Source organism: Doryrhamphus excisus, chromosome 2 (assembly GCF_030265055.1).
Source record: "Doryrhamphus excisus isolate RoL2022-K1 chromosome 2, RoL_Dexc_1.0, whole genome shotgun sequence".
Lineage (NCBI taxonomy): Eukaryota > Metazoa > Chordata > Actinopteri > Syngnathiformes > Syngnathidae > Doryrhamphus > Doryrhamphus excisus.
In genome coordinates, this window is record NC_080467.1 from 17011106 (window position 1) to 17035497 (window position 24392).

General features: G+C 42.7%; 2 protein-coding genes across 8 annotated transcripts; one reads left to right on the forward strand and one right to left on the reverse strand.

The window, feature by feature from the left end:
* The first annotated feature begins 794 nt into the window (after positions 1 to 794).
* Positions 795 to 21732, forward strand: taf1c (TATA-box binding protein associated factor, RNA polymerase I subunit C). 5 transcript variants are annotated; one of them, XR_009120052.1, is made up of 16 exons: positions 795 to 1300; positions 1570 to 1681; positions 2745 to 2794; positions 2895 to 2990; positions 4683 to 4750; positions 4828 to 5075; positions 6164 to 6295; positions 6379 to 6496; positions 6554 to 6625; positions 6691 to 6826; positions 8245 to 8373; positions 8603 to 8801; positions 8889 to 9026; positions 10747 to 12140; positions 14125 to 14531; positions 21461 to 21732. XR_009120052.1 is itself a non-coding variant. In XM_058054900.1 (15 exons), the coding sequence occupies exons 1-15, from the start codon at positions 1184 to 1186 to the stop codon at positions 14308 to 14310; spliced, it is 3183 nt and encodes a 1060-aa protein (XP_057910883.1). In that variant the 5' UTR covers positions 795 to 1183; the 3' UTR covers positions 14311 to 16918. The 5 variants fall into 5 exon arrangements, 4 of the variants coding, with proteins under 4 accessions (XP_057910883.1, XP_057910894.1, XP_057910872.1 ...); XM_058054900.1 differs by lacking the exon at positions 21461 to 21732 and having other exon boundaries at positions 6164 to 6253; positions 6349 to 6496; positions 14125 to 16918; XM_058054911.1 differs by lacking the exon at positions 21461 to 21732 and having other exon boundaries at positions 6164 to 6253; positions 14125 to 16918.
* Positions 16720 to 24233, reverse strand: ccng2 (cyclin G2). Of its 3 annotated transcripts, none has more exons than XM_058054981.1 (8): positions 24100 to 24233; positions 23121 to 23248; positions 22539 to 22673; positions 22213 to 22463; positions 20869 to 20947; positions 20677 to 20775; positions 20154 to 20356; positions 16720 to 17935 (listed from the first exon to the last, which is right to left on the reverse strand). In XM_058054981.1, exons 2-8 carry the CDS (start codon positions 23223 to 23225, stop codon positions 17803 to 17805), a joined length of 1005 nt encoding a protein of 334 aa, XP_057910964.1. In that variant the 5' UTR covers positions 23226 to 23248; positions 24100 to 24233; the 3' UTR covers positions 16720 to 17802. The 3 variants fall into 3 exon arrangements, with proteins under 3 accessions (XP_057910964.1, XP_057910955.1, XP_057910948.1); XM_058054972.1 differs by lacking the exon at positions 24100 to 24233 and adding an exon at positions 23809 to 23979 and having other exon boundaries at positions 16725 to 17935; positions 22539 to 22676; XM_058054965.1 differs by having other exon boundaries at positions 16729 to 17935; positions 22539 to 22676.
* Positions 24234 to 24392: the final 159 nt, after the last annotated feature.

The following is a 24392-nucleotide window of genomic DNA, read 5'->3' on the forward strand; positions in this document are numbered from 1 at the left end:
TCTCGTATTACCGAGACTGATACTTTGTACTTTCAAAAATTCCAAGATTCATTGAATAATTTGGCACTGTGGCGTCGTCGCCGACGCCATGGAATAACAAGCTCTTTATTGCACACAATAATGGCTACGGTCGGCCGTAACCCCACCACCAACTCCACCATTGCTTCTTTCCTGGTTACCGAGCGACACGCCTGTACCCCTGGTGCATTCAGGGCCACCCGAAACCGTCAGACATTCTGGATCACAACGTGCCAACAAGAACAAATACAATATGTCGCTACAATATGTTAGGCAAACAAAACATTTTACCAAATATAAAAATACATATACAACACAAATAAAAATGCAACGGTAGCGACAAAGTAACAAAATGATGCCCTTTTATTATATGCAATTTTTGCTAACTAAAGTCCATAACACTACAAAAGCAAACATATCAAAATACAGGAATGAGAGGCATTTTTAAATGTAAACTAAAAAGGTGTTAGTATGGACATGAAGGAAATACGAATTGGTCATTAAACGCAGACAATGTGGGTATTTGGAATATGTTCATTACAGATAGAAACTGTAAGCCAGCACTCACACTTCATTTTACTAAAACGCAGCCCGGATGTTGCACTCAATACGCCCCAAATGGTAGATGTACAGCAATAGCGGGTGTTTATGGTGCTATTTCTGTATACATTATTGTTTTTTTTACTATTTACGTTCAATTAAAAAAACAAAAAACACTGGGAGATGGTGTTATGATCGTCATTTCCGGTAAGTGCGCCATGACGGTAACGATTTGAGACAGTACTCCGCCGTCAAAAATTCACGCCGCTGGAATTAAGTACGCAGTCATAGTATACTTAAGTGTAAGTACGGAAGTGCGTGATTTGAAAGAATGTTTGAACCGGAAGTGGAGAGGAACCGGTTCCGGATAAGTTCCTAAACCCACACGCGCTGACCATGCTTCACGGAATTTCAGACAATATTGAAGCAGTTGAATCGGTTGGGTTTTTTTTTAATATATAATTTGTGTACCGTAATACACTGACGACATGTCATGACAATTCGAAGGGGGGAAAAGCTTGTTTACTGTATATAGCTTTAGTTGAGTCTGAGGACCAACATGTCCAGACTTGTTCCCTGGGACACCGAGGGATCACCGGATGTCTTTGTAATAATTTAAACAAAAATGGACTACCAGTTCCCCCAGCAGCTTTTCTCTTCATTCTACAACTGTGGACCAGCGGACTCGACGCTGAAGCACTGTGCTGGACATTGGGGCAGCTATGATCGGGTCAGACTTAAGGTAGGTCTCTGCTAATGTTTATTTCAATGTTGAAAGCCTTACATGGAAACTACTGTAAACATTGCACGCTAATGCTTTTAATGTCATCGTGTGAGTTGTCGGAATTACTTTAAAGTAGCAGCTAACACTGCTAGGTATTGTTGTCATTCTTGTTGCACTGCATTCTATATTGACAGCTGTACCTCAGATAGGAAAAGTCTTTTTGGCTATTGGTGTTTTGATTGTTTCCATTATAATGTGTGTTTTTTTGTTTCCTGTCATGGTTTCAGGGCGGTTCTGGATCACAAAACAATTGGACCTTTACACCCAGACATCATGTTAAAGGGGAGATATTGCGTCACACCGAGCCGGTACCAATTCCACTCTTCAACCCCAAAAAATGTAAGCAACTGACAGCTGTGTTTGCTTCTCCTACAGTACAGTAGGGAGAATGAATATTCCCGACTTAAGCGATCGCTCCTCCTCGCCAGTTGTAGGTGATAACTGTCACCTTTTTATATAATAACATCAGTGGACTCCAAGATAATCCACTAAATCAAAACGCACGGCAGGTTGCTAGATGTGTCATTACTTCGATAGCTTCCACCATACTCACAAAAGAAGCCATAGAAGGAAAATAAAGACATGCGCATACATCCTTGCTGTATTATGCAAGTTAAAAGATGACAACAAACTAACCATCCACTCGCAACCCATGCCACAGGTCAATTACAGGCCTATGGGAAAAGAAAGACTCCAAAATAATGTAACCTACGTTTTTTTATATGATAAAACTGGTGTTTTACACTACACCACTACTCCACTAAAACAGATGACGAGCTTATGAAACCACAATATGCTGGTTTACTGATCAAGGCAGGGAACTCCTCCTCCAATGGTGCAAGGCCCGCCCCCATGTAAGCATCATATTACGGTAGTTGTGTTCATTAATTCATTAATTTTCTACCGCTTATCCTCACGAGAGCTGCGGGGATGCTGGAGCCTATCCCAGCTGTCTTCGGGCGAGAGGCGGGGTACACCCTGGACTGGTCCCCAGTCAATCACAGGGCACATATAGACAAACAACCATTCACACTCACATTCATACATATGGATAATTTGGAGTTGCTAATTAAACTAGCATGTTTTTGGAATGTGGGAGGAAACTGGAGTACCCGGAGAAAACTCCACACAGAGATGGCTGAGAGTGGAATTGCACTCTGGTCTCCTAGCTGTGAAACCCAAAGAGGTCATTTCTTTGTCAAATCGGTTTGCATGTGTTGTGGTATTGTTGAGCATCATTATTGCTAGTTTTGTTTGTCAGCTAATGATAGCAATTTACCAAAGTCTATCTACTAATGTTGTTATGACTATCAATATCATAACCACTGCAAGTGATGGTTTGACAACCATGAAAGGCAGGTAGAGTTCTTATAATATTTGTTTTTTTATGTTACATTTTCAGCTTTCCTTTGGTATTCAGCTCCTCCCGATCCACAGGACTTCACTGAGCATGTGAGTGTGTACCTAGGTCCAACTCCAGGTCTTGGCTCCAACATGTTTCTTCAGGAGCGCTTTCAACTTTTCTTAAAAAAATTTTTTTGTGTGTGTGTAGATGCAGAACTTCTTCATTGATCATTGCCAAGACGCTTTCGGGTGCATGACTGAAATTCTGGGCAACCATATCTATTTGAAGAAGGGACCGAAAGGGGTAAGTTTTGCCTTCACCCTAGAAAGAAACTTTTTGGACTGAGGTAGGATGTTCAAGCCAACAGAGGCAGCTAAGAATGCACGTGATGGGATGTGACTATTCCGCTGATAAAACCTTTTGGGAAAAAAAAACTCCCAAAACTGCCACCAAGACTGCATTTAGACCAGGTGACCTGCGTATCAACCAAGCTACATTGTTACGCCGAAGAACTATGTAACTGGCAAAGTGACACCTTTCTGTGTTTTTGTTTTTGAATTTGGAAATGTTGCTATGTGAACTTCCAGGCACGAAGTTCTGGTAATGCTTAAAAGGACCATAATACTCTAAGTAAGGCATGTTGTCATGAATGTGTTACTAATTCAAACCCTTTTGCAGGTGTTTTAATAGCAGGCTTTCTAAGCCGTCAGGTGTGCCGTGAGGAATTATCCAATATTCAATTCAATACAATAGTATACATGGACCCAAATATTCCAATTGCATTTGGTTTATTTGCTCAAACGGAAAGAATTGAACAGGGATGGAATATTCCTTTAACCAATCCGATTGAGGTATCTTGTACCCGCTCAAACGGAAAGTTGTCAGGGTGCGTTCTTCTTCGTGGTGTTTTTCTTCTTCTGTTGTTTATTGGCGGTTGGCAAGCAGCTTTCGTGTGCATTAGCGCCATCTGTGAAACAGAATCTAAACCCTTCTCTTCTTTATTCACAAGTGCAGTTTTATTCATAAAGAAAATATATGTCTATATAAAACATGTCCTGAGTTTAATTATAAAATATTAGCAAGATTGAATTTGATCTTTTCCTGTTTAAATTTATCCCGGGTGTGTTCTTTCAGCGCATGCTCAGATATGACGTAACACGCAGATCCAGACGTTCTTCAGTTTTAAAAATGGAGGCCAGCAATCGGCACTGGACTAAGCAAAGTTTGTTTTTGATTCAAACTAAATTTCAAGACTGGACAGACAAAAAACTGGCAATACGGAGTTATTCCGACAAGTGAAAGAAAAACTCGGGGAAGCCGGTATCACGTGATGTTGATGTTTACGTTTTACTGGGCATGCCCTATTGACTATTCTGGTTGATTTTCACGGCGCATGTAGACAAGAGATTGGAATATTCCTTTCTATGGATACCATTGTTTCCCGAAAGGTCATTCGGAAGGGGAAAAAGTGGTCATGTAAAAACGTGGCTACTGTGGAGTGTCTGTGGTGTAAAGACTGGCAGAGCAATGTAATATTGGTCCGTGTGGCAACACCTACCTTGTTCCTCCGATAGACTTATTGATGCACGTGTGAGGTCGTGGTGACATTTTGTAACATTTTTGGTTAGTGGTGTGCCACAGGATTTTTCCAATGTAAAAAAACGTGCTGTGGCTCCAAAAAGGTTGAAAATCACTGTTCTAAGTGAACGGAATAGGTGTGTTCCATTACGTTAAATAATTACCTGCCTCTTTTTACCTGTTTGTTTATCTTTATACCTCGCAGGAAATAGAGACGTGTTCATGTTTCCGAAAAGGATTGTGCATGATTCCTCCATCATCAACCTCTGCAGTCGATATAAAGCAATTAGTGAACTAGTACACAGTCTGACATAAGTCACTCCCACTTGACGATTTACCTGGTGACGTGAAGGTGAATATGCGTTATTTGGATGGAGGAAGTTACACAACGTTATGTTGCACCTGTGTGTATTACAGCACCAACAAAGAAATGCTGGTCCCCCCCGGAAACTAAAACGCTTCATCAACATGCTGAATTTGCCAATGTGAGTGTCCAAATTCACAAACTTAATGTGAATCAAAAGAAAAAACACTTGACTGATTAATGACATCACCTTTTCAGATGCCACCAGTCGTATTCCTCCAGGTCAGTGCAAGCGTACAGTGCCCTGCTGTCAGATGCCTTGCCAAATGTGCCCGTCGAGCTGCTGGGCTCTCTGTTGTACGAGGAGCTGACGGAGCAAAGAGACAGTCTGTTGTTTTCTGAAGCAGCCACAGGGGGCGCTCTCGACTTCATCCCCTTTTCTCATAGTGGGAGCTTTCAGCGAGGCTGCCTCATCTACCCTGGAAACCAAGGACTGGACCGCCTCAGTATCCTACCCCCCAAATCTTTGTTGTAACCTTTCTCTCTTCTATGACACCCCTGGCCAATAGCAGTCATCTTAAGTAAATTTAAAAATGTACATTTAATTCATGTGGTTGGTAATAGAACCCCCACTTTCCACTAATACACACACACTGAAAATTTACACCGACCTCCACAAGTCTATCCAACACTGCTGTGCTGCTGTTCTTGTATGAGGTGACAGTCTTGTCAGGATGCATGTTTGATGGTCCTTAAAGCAGTATCAGATTACAATTGAATGCATCACATAATCAGTTCACAGTTCCACATGTCCAAAAGGAGTAGGAAGAAGCAAAGCTTATTAAATCCTACCCCTCTATCTGGTACTTTTACAATCAGTAACTGTTACATTTGTTCACTTCCTGCTTTCCATAATGCAGTTTAAGGTTTTTTTGTTTTTTTTTAATAATGTACTTTGGTACGAGGTACTGGTTCAAGACCGGTTCATCCTTGTATTTAGCAATCATCAACTGCTTGTATTGTTTCTTGAATTGGCTCATCGTTGTGCATTGTTTGAGGTCCTTACTCAATCCATTCCATAGTTTGATTCCACATACTGAAATGCTATGGCTTTTTAACGTAGTCCTAGCATAGAAGTGTTTCAAATGTACTTCTTCCCTGAGATCATATTTCTCCTCTCTTGTAGAGAAGTATTGGATGACATTTTTAGCTAATTGGTTGTTTTTAGCCTTATGCATTATTTTAGCTGTTTGAAGATGAACTATATCAGCAAGTTGAAGTATTTGTGATTTTAGAAATAAGGAGTTAGTATGTTCTCTGTAGGCGGCATTATAAATTATCCTTACTGACCTTTTTTGCAGTACATTTAGGGAGTGAAGATTGCTTTTATAGTCTAACAGCTTTTATTCATTCATTCATTTTCTACCGCTTTTTCAGTAAAACAAATGTTTTTGTTGGATGGAAATATAAATATATGTACAGGTGGTTCTAGGATGTTCCCTTCCTAGTAAGCTGCCTAAGGTAGATTACAGATTGTATGAGGTGACAGTCTTGTCAGGATGCTTGTTTGATGGTCCTTAAAGCAGTACATCAGACTTCCACACGATGGAGCTAGAGCACCGTAGAGACCGAGGTTTCTCTGTCAACTCCAGCCTCAGCAAACCATTCAGCTTTCAACTGAAAGGTCCAATCAGACAAATAAGCTCTGCATCTCTGTTGAATGAATGTAAGGAATGGATGTCATTTACAAAAATGTCATTGGAGGAGGGGGGGGCACAGTTGTGTTTTGTAATCTGTGTGGGTCTGCAGGTTGCGTGGCAGTGAGGTCCGATCACCTGTGTGGCGTTTGGAGATGCAGCGAGAGAAACGAACCACAATTGCTGCAAGTCGTGAACACTAGAGAGGCCGCCACCTGTGTCAGCGTCAGGTGAGTCCATCATGACACCAGCCAGGAATCCACTGTAACCTTTGTTGTGTGATTTAGTCCTCACGTTTTAGGTGAAGTTCTGGTGGCCAGTAAAAGTGGAACAGCTCACCTGTGGACTGTTGGGAAAGGGTGAGGAATTACTTGTCGCTTTGTTGATCTTGTATTGAGCTGATTTTATTTTTCTGCCCCGACAGGATCCAGAAGGTTCATGACGATGATGGCAACCTGTACTTTAATGCCAAGTCGTCATGGCGATGGTGCGAGTTCTCTGCTCACCCTCGAGTGGTGTTGTACGCTGACAGGACTGGTGCCGAGCTGTGTGATATCAGGGTGAGAGTGAATAACGTTTAGTGTTGATGAAATATCATTTTAAATGTTGGTAATGGTTTTATTTCATTTGAACATGCATCAGATTATAATTGAGTGCATCCCATAATCAGTTCACAGTTCCACATGTCCAAAAGGAGTAGGAAGAAGAAAAGCTTATTAAATCCTACCCCTCCATCTGGTACTTTTACAATCAGTAACTGTTACATTTGTTCACTTCCTGCTTTCCATAATACAGTTTAAGGTTTTTTTTTTTATAATGTACCTCGTACTGATGTATACAGAATGCAAAACCTGTCCTTGTCGGCAGAAAACCTGATACGGATATGAATTAATATCAAATATTTATACCAATATCGGCCAATATGATATTATTGGACATCCCTACTAACAAGCGATGTTATTGGTTGTCCTTGACCCGCCTATGGTCCCTGTATTAAAAAAGCCATAGTCCCTGAAATGCTATGGCTTTTTAACGTAGTCCTAGCATATACGTGTTTCAAATGTACTTTTTCCCTGAGATCATATTTCTCCTCTCTTGTAGAGAAGTATTGGATGACATTTTTAGCTAATTGGTTACTTTTAGCCTTATGCATTATTTTAGCTGTTTGAAGATGAACTATATCAGCAAGTTGAAGTATTTGTGATTTTAGAAATGAGTTAGTATGTTCTCTGTAGGCGGCATTATGAATTATCCTTACTTACCTTTTTTGCAGTACATTTAGCGAGTGAAGATTGCTTTTATAGTATAACAGCTTTTATAGTAGAACAAATGTTTTTGTTGGATGGAAATATAAATATATGTACAGGTGGTCCTAGGATGTTCCCTTCCTAGTAAGCTGCCTAACGTAGATTACAGATTGCATATTTATTGTACAAACAGAATGTAAAACCTGTCCTTGTCGGCAGAAAACCTGATACGGATATGAATTAATATCAAATATTTATACCAATATTGGCCAATATGATATTAGTGAGGCGGCACGGCGGTCGAGTGGTTAGCGCGCAGACCTCACAGCTAGGAGACCAGGGTTCGATTCCACCCTCGGCCATCTCTGTGTGGAGTTTGCATGTTCTCCCCGCGCATGCGTGGGTTTTCTCCGGGTACTCCGGTTTCCTCCCACATTCCAAAAACATGCTAGGTTAATTGGCCACTCCAAATTGTCCATAGGTGTGAATGTGAATGGTTGTTTGTCTATATGTGTGATTGGCTGGCCACCAGTCCAGGGTGTACCCCGCCGGATAGGCTCCAGCACCCCCCGCGACCCTCGTGAGGAAAAAGCGGTAGAAAATGAATGAATGAATGAATGATATTATTGAACATCCCTACTAACAAGCGATGTTATTGGTTATCCTTGACCCGCCTATGGTCCCTGTTGCCCACATCGATGCTCTCCATCTGACTTGTTCTGTCTCTCCAGGTGAGTCCCGCCTCCATCCACACTCTGTTTCGAATCAGCAACACCATAGAGTGTCGGAGTGGGGAGAGACTGATCTTCTGCAGATACCTAGGAGGCTCCCACCCCTTTCACCATATCTTCACAACTCAGGTACTTACCAATACAGGTACAATTACAGGTACTACCAATATAGTAGACATAATAAGAGGCCATAAGCCATTCAATACACAAATAAGACCGGTATGGATGTGTTCCCTGCAGAGAAGAATGACTGGACAGGAAGTCTGTACCCACCCCAACCTTTGAGGTGGCACAGGCGGGACCCGGCAACGTAGAAAACATTATAAAAGCGAAAGCTCATTTACAATTCTTCTCCTAGCACTCGGCCTACATCATGGACGAGCGATTCCCGTGCCTGCCCATGCTGAAGCTGGATCACATGATGCAGTTCCCACCCATGTTCTGTCACGTCCTTCCCGGGGTGTCCTCACCCGATCCAACCGGAGGTGGAGGTAGAACCACTAAGGTTTTTCTGGGTTCCCAGAGTTCTCAGGAAATCACACTGCTGCAATACTCAGGTTTGTCTTAAACTGGAGTTTGTTGGGGGTTTTGGGGTATTTATTAGGTGAGGTTATTTTGAACGTACCGTATGTTTGCATCTGCAGGAGGCAGATTAGAGGCATGTGTCAGTCATGGTCCTCCTCAAGCTCTACTTCGGCCTTGTGACAGCCTCAAACAGCTTCCTGTCCAGATCCCACACCGCATGGACACGGCGGCTAACAGACTGTCTTCCCCTGCTGCAGGTATGGATGGGACACTGTCACACACTGTGTGTGTGTGTGTGTGTGTGTGTGCGTGCTAATACAGACTTGAAAAATAATATAAATGCTTTTTAAAGGAAAACTGCACTACTTTTGGAATTTTACCCATCGTCCACAAACCTTATGTGTGCATTGCAAAGCTATAAAATCAGAGAATGTAATTCATAGGGTTAATTTATCCAAATCCAAAAATGTAAACACAGCAGCGGTAGTGGCAGCTCCAATAATGTAGCTTTACCATTCGGTGGTGGCCTGAGGCTTTGTGAGAGCTGCAATGACGCACTGCGGTTGACTGTCTGGAGTGGCGAGGTGGCGAGGTGTCACTACGCCAATAACGTAGTTCTTTGGTATAACAATGTTAAGGACGGGAAGTCACTGTGTAACTAGACATTAGTCATGTCTCTAGCCACGTATATACATGGACCCAAATATTCCAATTGCATTCAGTTTATTTGTTCAAAAGGAAAGAATTGAACCTTTTTATATTCCTCATTCCCAAAGAAAAGTGCCAATCCGAATGAACATATAATCGGATTCACAGGGGTGGAATATTCATTTCCCCAATCCGATTGAAGTATCTTGTACCCGCTCAAACGGAAAGTTGTCAGGGTGCGTTCTTCTTCGGTGTGTTTTTCTTCTTCTGTTGTTTATTGCCGGTTGGCAAGCAGCTTTTGTGTGCATCACCGCCATCTGTGGAACAGAATCTACACCCTTCTATAGGTTCAAAAGTCCAGTTTTTCTTCATTCATTCATTTTCTACCGCTTTTCCTCACGAGGGTCGCGGGGGGTGCTGGAGCCTATCCCAGCTCTCTTTGGGCGAGCGGCGGGGTACACCCTAGACTAGTCACCAGCCAATCACAGGGCACATATATGTAGACAAACAACCATTCACACTCACATTCATACCTATGGACAATTTGGAGTCGCCAATTAACCTAGCATGTTGTTGGAATGTGGGAGGAAACCGGAGTACCCGGAGAAAACCCACGCATGCACGGGGAGAACATGCAAACTCCACACAGAGATGGCCGAGGGTGGAATTGAACCCTGGTCTCCTCGCTGTGAGGTCTGCGCGCTAACCACACGACCGCTGTGCCGCCCCAGTTTTTTTTAAAAAAGAAAATATATATCTATATAAAACATGGCCCGAGTTTAATGATAAAATATTAGCTAGATTGAATTTGATCTTTTCCTGTTTAAATTTATCCCTGGTGCGTTCTTTCAGTGCATGCTCAGATATGACGTAACACGCAGCTCAAGACGTCTTCAGTTTTAAAAATGGAGGCCAGCAATCGGAACTGGACTGCCGGGGAAAGTTTGTTTTTGATCCAAACAAAAATTTCAAGACTGGACGAACGAAAAACTTGCAATACGGAGTTATTCCAACAAGTGAAAGAAAAACTTTGGGAAGTCGGCATCATGTGATGTAGATGTTTACGCTTTACTGCACATGCCCCATTGAATCTTCTGTTTGATTATAGCGGCGCATGTCGACAAGAGATTGGAATATTCTTTTCCATGTATACCATTGTTTTTGGAAAAGTCATTTGGAAAGATTCCATTGGGAAAGAGGAAAAACTCCACATGTAAACGTGGCTATTGTTGTTGTTTCACACTGCTTAGCTTACAACCAATTTTGACAGTAATGGCGTTAAAAGTATTCTACTTTTAAACGTATTTCTATTTTCACATTTATTTCCAGGGCTGACGTGTATCCAGGAGAGTGAAGGCAATGGGCAAAGTCCAGAGTGCTTCTGTGTGCTCCAGCTAACGGAGGCAGGGGATGTTTTCTACCAGATCCTTGAGCCTGAGCGGTCAGACCCCGTTCCACCACCAGCCACTGAGGACGAACCCCAGCCTCAACAAACTGCCAAAGTCTGGACGTTGGACAATGGCACAAAATCAGGGAGAGATTCTTCTTCATCGCACAATTTGGCACAGGCAGATTCTCAGTGGGCGGTGCCTGACACATCCAGCGATGAGGACGTCATCGGACAAACTCAGGATTCAGTGTTTCCCACTTTCATTGCGGAAACACCACGGAGGAAATTTCCAGATGATGCTTCCTCTGAAACTGGATCTGAGGAATCGGAGACACAAGAGAAAGGACAAAAGCTGAGCAGGTTGAACCTCCAGGTTCTAGTCAATGATGGTCCAGACGGAGAGGATGGGAAGGAGACCAACGATAAAGCTGATGATCCAGAGCAGCCAGACGCTAATCAGGGGACAACCAGCAATGTGACCCCTCCCATCCAGCGGGCTCCAGTGAAGCCCAGTGAGGCGGCTGTCTCCTTGTGGAAACACTGGCTCCAGAAACTGATGCACATCAGCCACAAAAAGAAGCCACGCCCTCAACACCCGCATCATTTGGCGTTTAACTCATGTGGCCTCCTCCGCCTGTCCAGGGACAAAATGAGGGAGTTATCTGAGGAGGTGACGAGCGTGCGACACCAGCTGATGGCGTGCATGTCCAACCGTTCACTCCTAGTGACAAGCTCCGCCCCATCAGACTCTACGGGTATTCTGCCATTTCCAGACCAGGTGGACACTGAAGCTTGGAAAGACGGGCTCAGCGAGCGTCTGACGCTCTCCTGGCAGGGCGAGGAGATGTGGCGAGCATGGTGGGAAGACCGGCTGGGCCTGAACAAGGACAAGAAGATGGATGCTCTCAGGAAGAAGAGGAGGAGAGCGAGGGAGGCGAAATGGGCCGCCGGACGACGACTTGACCTTTCTGGAAGTTTCACTTCATCCGTCAGCTACCAGTCGGATGTGGATAATTACTCCGACTTCACGGGCTGGTCCTCCGGAGCCAGCCAGGGGGCGCTCTCGGATACAGAAGAGGCCAAGATGTTATCGCAGTCGGAGGACTTGATGCCAAGATCCAGGACACCCACCAGCGTGCTGACAGAATCCACATTCCCTACGCCAACCACCACGCCTCCACATGGAAAAAATACCCAAGATAACCTGGGTACGCCCAGCACCCCGAGAGTCTTTACTGAGCTGAAGACCGTCCAGCTTGAATTCACCCCATCCAGTCAGAGGAGGAGCAAACGCCCCGGAGATGACTACCTCAGCTCTTTGTTTGGCTCACAGGTAACTACACGCTGGAATATGCTACCTTCATCGTCACATCCATAGCCAATTAGGAGTCTCCCAGATTTGGAGGGAATTGCGGGCTATCAAAGTAGTTCAGATGAGAAAAGTTCATCAAGTACTCTTGGTAATGGTAATGGTTTTATTTCATTTGAACATGCATCAGATTACAATTGAGTGCATCCCATAATCAGTTCCCAGTTCCACATGTCCAAAAGGAGTAGGAAGAAGCAAAGCTTATTAAATCCTACCCCTCCATCTGGTACTTTTACAATCAGTAACTGTTACATTTGTTCACTTCCTGCTTTCCATAATACAGTTTAAGTTTTTTTTGTTTTTTTTAATAATCTACCTCGTACCGAAGTGCGAGGTGATATGACCATACAATGACATAATGTGTACCATAGTAAGTGTCAATATAGTGATATATATAGCACATCATGACTGGTTCAAGACCAAGGGGCTCAAACTCAATTTACCTGGGGGCCACCAGAGCTAGGTTCTGGGTGAAGCCGGGCCGCATCAGATTAAAAAAAAAAAACTCCAAAACGCATTTATTAAAAACTGGAAAAAAAATCAATAAAAACTATCTTCAATGCTTTTGCTTCTGCTATACCCTACACTTTTTCAGTACTTTGGTTTCGGTTTTCCACACCAAAATATCTGATAAAACATTCCACTGTTCTCAAATATCTTAATTTTTATTTTTCTATACAAATAATAAGATAAAAAATAAACAAATTAAGAATAAAGACAATAAATCAATCAATCAGTAATAAATAAGTAAAATAATAATAAAACAGCAAATAAGAAAAACGAAAGAAACCACATACAGTTGGTAGAGAAATTATTTTTTTCAGATTCAAATGTCCAGTATTAACAGTTATTTAACCTTTAACATGAACATTATTGAAACTTAATAATTTTACCCAATTAGCAAGTTAGCATCGTACTCAGTTCCATCTGGGAGCAGCGTGGTAACTTTAACAACATGTTTGATGAGATACTTTATCTTGACGTGTATTTTCCGTTTTATTCCAAATCATTTCCTGCATTTATTTGTACCCAGCGTCATAAGCGTCCTTTAGCTTCATTGCTAATCCAAAGCAAAACAGGGCGGGGTAACAGGGTAGGGTAACAGTATGGGCGGGGCAAAATCATGTTAATTGTGTCCGGTGTGCACACAGCTTTAAGCTGTCATTTCAACATTAAACTTTGGTATCGAGGTGGGGGCCTCAAACTAGCGTCGCGAGTTTGAGACCCCTGTTCAAGACTCTTCATCCTTGTATTTAGCAAACATCAACTGCTTGTATTGTTTCTTGAATTGGCTCATCGTTGTGCATTGTTTGAGGTCCTTACTCAATCCATTCCATAGTTTGATTCCACATACTGAAATGCTATGGCTTTTTAACGTAGTCCTAGCATAGAAGTGTTTCAAATGTACTTCTTCCCTGAGATCATATTTCTCCTCTCTTGTAGAGAAGTATTGGATGACATTTTTAGCTAATTGGTTGTTTTTAGCCTTATGCATTATTTTAGCTGTTTGAAGATGAACTATATCAGCAAGTTGAAGTATTTGTGATTTCAGAAATAAGGAGTTAGTATGTTCTCTGTAGGCGGCATTATGAATTATCCTGACTGACCTTTTTAGTATTGAAGATGAACTTACATAAATATATGTGTATGGTAACTTCATGTAAACTTACCTGGTATGTTTACTCTGGAGCCAACAAGTTCCAATGCCGCTCTTTCCTCTCATTTCTTTTTTCTGACACGGCAAGTGTTAGCATGTTTACTTGTGAGAGCGTACTTTTTAGCACCCTTTCCTCTCATTGGTCACTCCGTCGTGTGGCTTGGCTGGACAGAGGCTGTCAATAATTGCCCCCATTGTTGCATGTTCCATTGAACATGTGGAAGAGGTGACTTGTCATCATGCATGAAATGACCACCGGTCTTACTTACTTCCTCCCTGCCTTGTGTGCAGGACGGTCCCTTTCAGCATGACAGCTACTTCCTGGATGAGGGCGGCGAGGACCACTCACTTCCACCCATGGCCCACTCATCGCAGCACCACAGCTCCCAGCATCTGCCCCCCTCCCAGAATTCACTGGGGCGGCCGTGGTCGCAGTTATCCCAACCCAAGAAAAAGAAAGCACAAATGGGGTTTTGATGTTGGATCAGTGTACGGCCTTTTTGGTGGAAGATGCTTTTTTTTTTTCCAAGGACTCTAACAAGGACATCTTGAAGACACAGCAACAGGATCTTAATATGCAGTGGAAAATCATATGATTTATTTTCAAGCAAACACTGGATTTAATCTTGGAGAGGATTCAATCATGGTTGGTGCCTGAGATCATCATGTGGTGGAAGAGGATGGAGTGCTGTACTCTGGTAGGACCAAGTCACATTTTTGTTACACTAAAAATCCTGAATGAAATGTATGTGTGGCATATGGAAGACGAAGAACGTCCAAATAATTCATAATGTTGCTGATTTCAACTGGGGACTGATAATTCACTTCACTTCTTCACTTCTTGGCTTGATAAGTGCTGTAAGACACACACACACACACACACACTACGCTACGCTACATTACATTTACACGCACAAAACCAAAAAATACTCCTTTCCGTCTTTCCCATGCATTCATTTCTTGAAATACATCTAAAGGTACCTGTTTGGTTTTGCTCATAAACACATTCTAATGGGATTGTGTGAATGTAGCTGGTTGTTCCGCAATTCTGCTTCAGAGAATAAGAAAACGTAGCAGGAGGGTTACCAACTTTCAGACCCCTCCTAAGGTTATCTTTGTCAAAAAAGCAACTCAGGACAAATTTAGTGACTTTTTCTGGTCTTATTGATAGGACACATACAGAGACTAACGTGAAGGTCCATAATGCTCTTCTCAACGAGCAGCGGGTCCTTCTGAAAGCACTGTCATTTGCTAAGATATCTGAACAAATGTCCCCTAGACCTCACTTTGGGCAGCTTTACAGATACTTTAGGTGCCATCAGGGTCAGGTGGACCTGGTGTTACCTTCTACATACCGTCTGGATTGAGTAGTTTGACAGATGAGTAATTGTCTGACGCCTGGAATCAAAGTTCCACCTCGGCACACCTAGACTCTAGACTGCAGTTTGTCTTACGATCATGATGCAGGTCTGATGCAGGTTCATGTCCTTAACAACGTTGGGGTTAAAGTGAAACAACAAAAACATTGTGCCTCTTGGGACAGAACAGGATTGCAAGTAGTTGTTGGAGAAATGCTGCTGATGAGGTCACAGCTTGAGTTCCTCCTCGCTCTGATTGGCTCTGTGCGGTGTGCAACACAACATGCACCGAGTACCGAGTAATCCCTCCTTTATGGCGATTAATTGTGGCCTCCTTATTTATATTGGAATATGTATGAATAAAAGTACATATTTTAACATTAGAGCCCTCTAGACATGAAATAACAACCCTATATTTTTTTATATATAATAAGAGAAAATAAGACAAAAGACTCTTGCTCATGTGTGTTGCTGTAAGTGTTAGGGGAGCAAAGTGGTGGGCGGACAGGAAGTGACGTCAGCTGCAACAGTAGCCCATGTTAGGGATTATGCCTGCAATAAAAGCCTTGTTGTTCAGGTGATCAAATCTGGTGCTTGTGTGTCTCACCAAGCGTTACCGTCACATTACTGACACCTAGTGATTATTGTAGAATACTACATATAATCGCTATGTCTTTAAATGTGCCTTATACTTGGATATTAGTTCATTTGGCCTTTTTAATGCTCGAAAATGCTTAATTTAGGGGAAGAAAATGTAACCTTGTAACCTTGAGGTTATCAGGCTTCAAGGTGAGTCCTAAAAATAACCCAGCAGTTGTAAGTCGTCTAAAAACTATTGAAGCAAAGAAAGCATAACACAACATCTTAGCTTCCTAGCTACACTGAACAGGCAAAACAGGATTTAAAGAAAATACGGATCGTACTCCTACGTCATATTTCACAAGCTGTACAAACAATCGCAGCGTTGCAGGCTGGGAGGTGCTTTTCAAAAACTTAGTCATGGAACGTGAATATTTTCGACACACATCCGTATGAATATGCCATTGTTAATTTCCCAAATGGTGGAAATGTTCCGCCTCTTTTGCAACCGTGACATCAGTACTTGCGTCATCTTGTACATCATTTTGCCGTGACTCAATATGAGCTGCTGTTGGCTGAAACTCTCCTCTATGGAAAACACTTTCTGTAGCAATTGCATATGAATGCTGAATATGTGTAAATACATGTGCACTCCTGAACAAAATGTAGTATAGCCAGATTTTCCATTGAGTGTGTGATCCAACATGGATAACGGAGCACAAAATCAGGCAAGTCCAAATCTACGGTATTCTAAAGACTGGAGCCATCAGGAGGTGAGGACAGTGGGAGATGACATGAAAATGAATACAGTAGCAGGCTGGGGATAAATAGATGATGCACTGCTGTCCACTTTTATCACTGAAAATTCACTGTGGGTGTACATTGATATTTTTTATTTTGTATTAAAAAAATATATAAAGCCAGTATTTTTTGCAGTCCAATTTTTTGAAAGTGCCACAAATGGACCCCAGTCCACATTTTGGACACCAATGTAGCTGAACCTTAACAATTGCAGGTGCAGCATTTTATATTTAATTTATTTGCAGTGTGACATTACCAAAATAAAAAAGAAAAGAGACAGATAACAGTTTAAAAATAATATTTTTATAAGATTTTTTTCCCGCACAAGTGACAAAATAATAAATTAACTTAATATCTACAAAAAACTATTAACATTTTTTTATACATCATTTACATTTTTGTGTGCATTTTGTGTTATACATATTTTTTTGTACTTTTTTTCACATTCTTTTTGGACAATGTCAGAGCTACATCTTAAAATTGGCAACTTTTAACTCGTACAAACACACGCATTAGCACAAACACAACACGCTCATCAGATTATTCAACAATGTTTTTTTTTTGACCCTGCTTTGAGCAGGAGCAACCTCGGAAGAAACCCAACAAAAATGTTAATCGACATTTGTCACACGTTCGTCCCAAAGTCATGCATTCAGTCTTGAATTCTAAAGTGTGCAAATGAAACAAACCGGGAAGGTGAAGAGCAGCTGCAGTTGCTGGATGTTTAGTCACATGTGGACATTGTGTTGCCTCCTTTCCATCTTTTACCATTCAAATGCTGAAAAATTATTTTCAGGAAATTATTCATGATGTATTGCCAAAAATGTTTTTGTTCCGCTTTCGTCTGACATCCTTGCGGTGAGGTGGACGTACGTACATAGCAAGACCCGAGCAGACTTGCATGATGTCCAGATGACCTCAACTGTAGCTGCCTTCTTCTTCTGGAGATCAGTAAACTGATTAATAACAGTCAACACAACTCTCTGTTCAATAAATGCCATACTTTGGCAAATCAACCTTCCTAAAGACAACTGGAAGGTTTCCGTTGTAGTTGTGGCACCCTAACCAAGTTGTCTTGGAATGCGACATTGCACCATGCACCGACGACACGTCTACAAACAAAAAAAAAAGGACAAAAAAAAGCATATCTTCAGCTGCCACATGTTGTGCGTTCAGGTCGAGTACAGGAGCTTATTAGAAAATAAATTAAAAGACGTCGCTGGCGGAGGCATCAGGCGTTGAGGTATTGGCGGCGTTTTTGGCGGCGGAGGTGCTCTGGAAAGAAGGGTCCTTCTGCGTCGCTGCCCAGGGAGCTGCTGAGGGACTCCTCGCCTGAACTCATCATGTCCTCGCAGGAGTCCTCACTGTCAGCGGGAAGGAAACATGTTTGAGTTAAAAGTGCAAAGTCATTGCAAACCAAATGATGAGAGAGACAGACAAGCTACATTCACTGATTATGACGTGTTTCCGAGCTAGTGCCAAATGTATGTGTGGCCATCACCAATAACTAATGTGTGATGGGTGTGAGGGAGCTGCCAATCCTCCCTCACTGATCAGGTGTATCCCCCACCTACACTGTCATGTTTCTTTGTGTATATAGTTGGCTTTTGTTATTTACATATATTCTAGTTAGTACTTTGATTATATTTGTTTGCCATTTAAGTTGTTCAATTGCCACTTTAGTTAGTTTTTCATTTAGAAGTCATTTGTTTTGTTCCTAATTTCTCACCAGTTTCTCCTTTTTTTTTTTTGAGCGGATTGGTCAGGGCACAAACATGGAGGTGCGCCCATGTGAGTGCAGGCCAGAGGCTGATCGCCTTAATTGGACTCTCCCAAGTGTCACCTGGAGGAGGGGGGGATTAACTGGATGGTAGTTCAGTAATCTAAGTTATGTGTACTTGAGTGTTTAAATATATACAGGAAGTGACACTTCAGTGTGGGACTCTTGAAAGACTTGTAATATAAAAGAAGGGTGTTATGAATGTAAATAGGGTACCTTTTTAGATGTATTGCCTCACCCTCTCATTGGGAACTATGGTTGGTCCTTCACAGGTAAAAAGGGGTGGGCGAATTGTTTGGGGGAGGCCTGTTGTGTGTGTGCTGGGGGAAATGCTGTTGCACTATCTTGCGAAATAAACCTGAAGAGCTCTCAAGCCCATGTCTGGTGTACATTTCAGCTGCTATGGCTATCCCGGGCTAGTAAGAGGCCATTGTTTTCCAACTGAAAATCTTACAATGGGCACCAGGTCCATATTCCAACAGTAGGAACTTCCCCAAGCCATCCGGTGTGGCTTTAAACAGCCAAGCAGCCTTGTGTGACGTCACGGAAACCGGAGTCAGTGGGACGTGACCGCTGACTCGCAAACGTCCTGTCATGCAACACCAGGAGATACGAGAGGCCCCCAACAGGGCGGGGCCTGTCACGTATGTGTTACGTAGTGTGTGTGTGTGTGTTGTAACAGTTGCCCTGGAATGCAAGCGCAACGAAAACAACTCACTTTGACAGAAAAAATAAGATTGAGCGTGTGTTTCTCTTTCGTTTGCCCATGAGTAGTGTTATTGAGGAGGTAGTGTCCTTTTGACGGGACATGCTGCCACATGACTACCACATGACTACCGCCTCATAGGACCCAACCCAAGGGCTTGCTTGTTGACGTTTTATAGCCCATGACAAATCAGAGTGACTCAAGCAGACCGAGACTGTAAGACATGGTTGCTAAGTAACGGGCAGATCATTGTTGTGTTTTTCTATGAATTCAGCCCAACTTGTTTTGTTGTATTACGATATGTACGTTATATGTCCACACGTTAGGTGGGCAAACTCAAGTCAAAATTACACCCGCAAGGCATGCTGGGTATCTGGTACGCTCTCCCAAGTATATGTTGAGGAGGTCGCGAGGGGAGTCGATGTATTCGTTTTTTTATTGTTCATAGCTCATCACTACCCAGCATGACTTGCGGGCACTTGTAAATAACAATTTATGTTTACTGTTAGTTGTTTATGACCAGCATATTGGTTGATAAATGTGACGTGTTCGTTTTGTTGCACTGTAAGTATGTTGCTCTCTTTGATGACCACCCATATATGGACACCCCAGAGGCAAAAAGTTTGGCCACCCATGCCTTAGGGGCACCGTGTATATTTTATCTCGTTGGCGTCTTAGTCGTCCATTTTATTTTCTACCTCACGAGGGTCGCGGAGGGGTGCTGGAGCCTATCCCAGCTGTCTTTTGGCGAGAGGCAGGGTACACCCTGGACTGGTGGCCAGCCAATCACAGGGCACATATAGACAAACAACCATTCACACTCACATTCATACCTATGGACAATTTGGAGTCGCCAATTAACCTAGCATGTTTTTGGAATGTGGGAGGAAACAGGAGTACCCGGAGAAAACCCACGCATGCACGGGGAGAACATGCAAACTCCACACAGAGATGGCCGAGGGTGGAATTGAACCCTGGTCTCCTAGCTGTGAGGTCTGTGCGGTACCCACTCGACCGCCGTGCCTTCCTCTTAGTCGTCCAGATATTGCTAAAGTAGGAACTAGGGTCCAAGGAGACATAAATCAAGTGTCCTCACCTCTCGCTCTCGTCCCAGCAGCACTCAGGGATGGTGGGTAGTTCGGGTACACTGCGGTAGCTGCTGTGGAGGTTCTGGGCGGTCCGGCGGGACACGACCCACTGCAGTTTCCTGTGATTGGGTTTGCTGCACTCTGGCGAGTCGTAGTCCGACAAACACTGGGCAACTTGACCGCGCCACAGCAGGAGGTCAGCATCTGCAATCTGAAACCAAACAAAGACACCAAAGTGTTAATCTGTTTGGCCCGCATACACCATGCGCCGCTGCGTTGCAGAGTGGTTTCTCTTTCTAGGTCACAAGGGTAAAAAGCAAGCACTGTGTTTAGGTTTGAAACCTGATCGGCTGCCCGTGGGGGTGAGGGGTGATGATGCAAGTAACGTTATTTCAAAGCACAGCCAAAGCCTGGCTTTTACCTAGCATAAATATAAACTATTTATCCGACATATGACAGTTGATTGACAGGGACGTCATCATGCTCTGCCTTCATCCATGAGAGTGAAGTCCTGCTGCAGTGTTTGCTTACCTTCAGGTGTCTCTGGATGTGGCGAGCTATTTCCAGCATGTCCTCAGAGTGAATGGCTTCAATCTCCCGCCTCAAGAGAGACAATGCTAGGACGGAGGGCTGGGTGGACAAACGAATGAAGATTCAGTGAGCCAAGACAGGGGGCAGGAAATGGAATGACGGTGACCTCTGAACCCTGCTGTGAATGCCTACCTTCGCTTTGGAGAAGGAGATCCGGCACAGACAGGCTTTGAGCTGAGCCTCCAGCTTCTCCAAGCTAAGCATCTTCTTCCTATTCACACAGACACACAAAGGTCAGTCCTATGTTTCCTATACAAGTATTTGCACACAATTAAAAAAACATAATAATAATAATAATAATCACAGATCCAAATCAAATGTACAAACAAATATTCCTGCAAAACCCAAAGTGACCCACGAGTGGTTATGCAAGTGTGAACAGCCGTCAGCAACAAATCTTATCAGTGCACTTCAGCCAGACGCAGCTGTCTGATAGTTTGGCGGCGGGCCCAAAAACTACGCACACAAACAACCCGGAGTGCGGCGGACAAGCAGCGGCCAGCAAAAACAATGAGGCGTTGTAGACGCTGGCAGCAAAAACGTTGACCGACCGTTGAATTTGCAGATGACATGTCTGCGGCCATAGAAAGGCTCAACATGCAGAGAAAATATGTCTAGTCTATCCACAAAATATGCCAAGTGTTTCAAAAGTTCAATTCAATATTCATTTTGTCTTTATTATTATTTGATATTTATATCTGTGTGTGTGTCCTTTTCATTTCAGATGTGTCAGATACGGAGCTGCAGTCTGTGTTGCATTCAAGGACCACCCATAATGGTGAAAAACTGAGTAATTGAGTATCTAAATAGAAGCTTACACTTCTATATTCATGCAAAACAATATTGTTTATACTAATGTATAACCCACAAGGCATGCTGGGTAACTGAGTAATTGAGTATCTGCGAGTATCTAAATAGAAGCTTACACTTCTATATTCATGCAAAACAATATTGTTTATACTAATGTATAACCCACAAGGCATACTGGGTAACTGAGTAATTGAGTATCTGCGAGTATCTAAATAGAAGCTCACACTCTTATATTCATGCAAAACAATATCGTTTATACTAATGTATAACCCACAAGGCATGCTGGGTCACTTCCTGTCGGGGAAATGCAGTGTGCTACCCAGCATTCCTTGCGGGTTACAAATGCGTATAAGATGGTAGCGTTTTGCATGTATATTAGTGTGTGGGCATCTATTTGGGAGCGGTTTTGGTTTTTGGTTGCACCGTGAGCAAGGCAGGGATGGTCGGTTAGTGATGTCCGAGTAACGGTGTAAATATCAAGTATCACTGCATATAAGAAGACCTCCTCAATTAGGTTGAAATGAGATTTATATGCACAAAATGGCGGGTTTCTTGCCAAGTTTGAAATGTTTTTATCAAAACCTGCAAATTAGCGGTGTTGCTAATGCCGAGTCCCAAATATGCAGGGTTCCACAGTATTTTACAGTATTTTGCGGTCATTCTCACCTCTCTGTGGAGTGAGACAGCGTGATCTGATGGTACAAGTGCAGAAAGGTTAAGGCAGTGACAGATTTGGACGTGAAGTCCAGCTTCTCCGTGATGATCTTCTCCATGCGGCCGAGGTCGGACACGGTGAACCTGCACTGTCCGATGCGGATGAGCTCGTCCGTGGGCGTGAGGTTGCACTCCTCCTCCGTCACTTTTGCAGCCAAGTGGAGACAGCTGAGACTGACGCAGGACAAGTGTTTCGGTTGGATCTGAAAAAGGAGGACACGCTATTGAACACAACGCAGGCTGTTAACAGCAGCCATCAAAATGTAAGGACTGTGTACCCTCATCATGGCCAAGAATCTGTCCAGCAGGTTTACAGCCAGGACGAAGGTCTGCGTGGTGTAGCCAAAGAAGCTGGTCAGACTCCACAGGTCCTCCACTTTGGCATCTCTACACTTGGCAGAGATCCGCCCATCCTTCTAGAAAAATAAAAATACATCAGTTTATATGACAAGCTTTTTGGGACTGGTACCAAGACTAGTACTATACACAAAAACATCTGGAGTCACACTGATGCTTCGTGCCCAACTATGCAAATTAGATGATGTCATCTATCCCCCCTCAACGCAATGCCACATATCGATTGTAGTCCAACATAGGCAACATCAATAATACATGTACATACGTATATACTGTGCAACAGTTTTGCACCCATTTATACTACAGATGGCCACCCCACATTGTCTTATTGGTATTTGTATCCTCTCTCCATCACAATATCATGTGCTTCCCTCCATTCAACCCAACTCAAGTGTTAGTTTTGTGTTGGTTCTTGTGTTTTTTTTTGTAGTTGTGGTTCTCTACCCCTGTAGAGACATGCTGAATGGTGGTCCCAAACAAATAAGTAAATGGTGTGGACTCACCTGATTAGTGGACTCAATGAGACTTAGGCCAGTCTCCTTGGGGAGATAATAGACCTCCTGGTCGTAATTCAGCCTCAGCTCCTTCATCAGTTTGAAGGCATCCATGTCTCAGCTGGCTTGTCTTCTCACTACAACAAAAAACAAGTATCTTGTTTTTATTCTATTTGTTGTATAATTATAAGGGATAAGCCATAATACTGTAATATATCTGTAATTTCAATGTAATCATGTTGTGTCCTTACATGAAAATACTAATCTCGATGTATTATTCTTACGTTCTGTACGTGTACCCCCCAGGCTGAGAACCATTACTGTACAATACAAGCCCGGCCCACTTCCCTCAGCTGGACTCCGGTGTCAGATTTCCACTGGTAAACGCCTTCTTTGCCTCCGACGGAAAAAACAACTGCTTTTTGATGGCCCAGTTAGATGATTAAGCCCACACGAAAATATTTCTCATATTTATTCATTTTTGTTGCATTTAAATGACAGTAACCAAGTATGCTAGCGTCGAATACAGCTAGCTAGCTAGCTTTAAAATCCTCTCTTAAGAGCGGGGGAGGGGATGTTTTTCCCAGTCCTCAATTCAAACAGAAAGCCTGCACGGTTAAAAACCACATAAAAAAACATACATTTACACATCATGGCACAGCACCTATATAATATTCATGCCGTTTTTTATACGTACTGTCGTGGTTAAAAAATGTATCTCGGACAGAGCAGGATGCCAAGATACCAAAAGAAGACAAGAAAAATAGCTAGACAGTATTAACGGGGTAATAATTCACGCGAACCGTTAGGAAATTACTGTTTATTATCCTGGAAGAATATATATTATCAGGAAATGTTGCTAAATGCCACTGTTGCCTATTTTTTTTTATCCTCCGTCGATTTACATAGAGAAAGAAACCAAGAGGAAATTCGCGCAGTATTACTCTAATACTACTACTTCCGATCGATAGTCAGGAGTGATCCTTACCTGTTAAGGCAAATTAGATCCACATATCTGATGTATTCCTTCTGGGGGTCCGTAAACTCCTTTCTCCTTTTTCTCTTTTGTTGATGTTGCTAACATATACGCCCACTTAGTGACGTCACAGCGGGGCGTGTCGTGAGAATAGAAATTCCTTCTGGTCTACAAGAACAATTTTATCTAAGTACATAAGCCTATCATATATATTACAACTTGAGTATAATGTATTACAAATTCAGGGAAATTTAACACTGGAATTTAAATACGACCGACACTGGAGAAAAGCCGTAGGCTGACTG

What these genes read in the sequence shown, in the direction of transcription:
- ccng2 (XM_058054972.1), bottom strand. Translation starts at nt 23,225, where the DNA reads ATGGATGCCTTCAAACTGATGAAGGAGCTGAGGCTGAATTACGACCAG. An exon ending in GATTCTTGGCCATGATGAGG is followed by an intron (nt 22,464 to 22,538) that starts GTACACAGTCCT and finishes CTCCTTTTTCAG; the next exon opens with ATCCAACCGAAACACTTGTC. An exon ending in ACATCCAGAGACACCTGAAG is followed by an intron (nt 20,357 to 20,676) that starts GTAAGCAAACAC and finishes GTTTGGTTTCAG; the next exon opens with ATTGCAGATGCTGACCTCCT.
- taf1c (XM_058054889.1), top strand. Translation starts at nt 1,184, where the DNA reads ATGGACTACCAGTTCCCCCAGCAGCTTTTCTCTTCATTCTACAACTGT. An exon ending in CCAAGGACTGGACCGCCTCA is followed by an intron (nt 5,076 to 6,163) that starts GTATCCTACCCC and finishes GCAGTACATCAG; the next exon opens with ACTTCCACACGATGGAGCTA. An exon ending in CCGAGCTGTGTGATATCAGG is followed by an intron (nt 6,827 to 8,244) that starts GTGAGAGTGAAT and finishes CTGTCTCTCCAG; the next exon opens with GTGAGTCCCGCCTCCATCCA.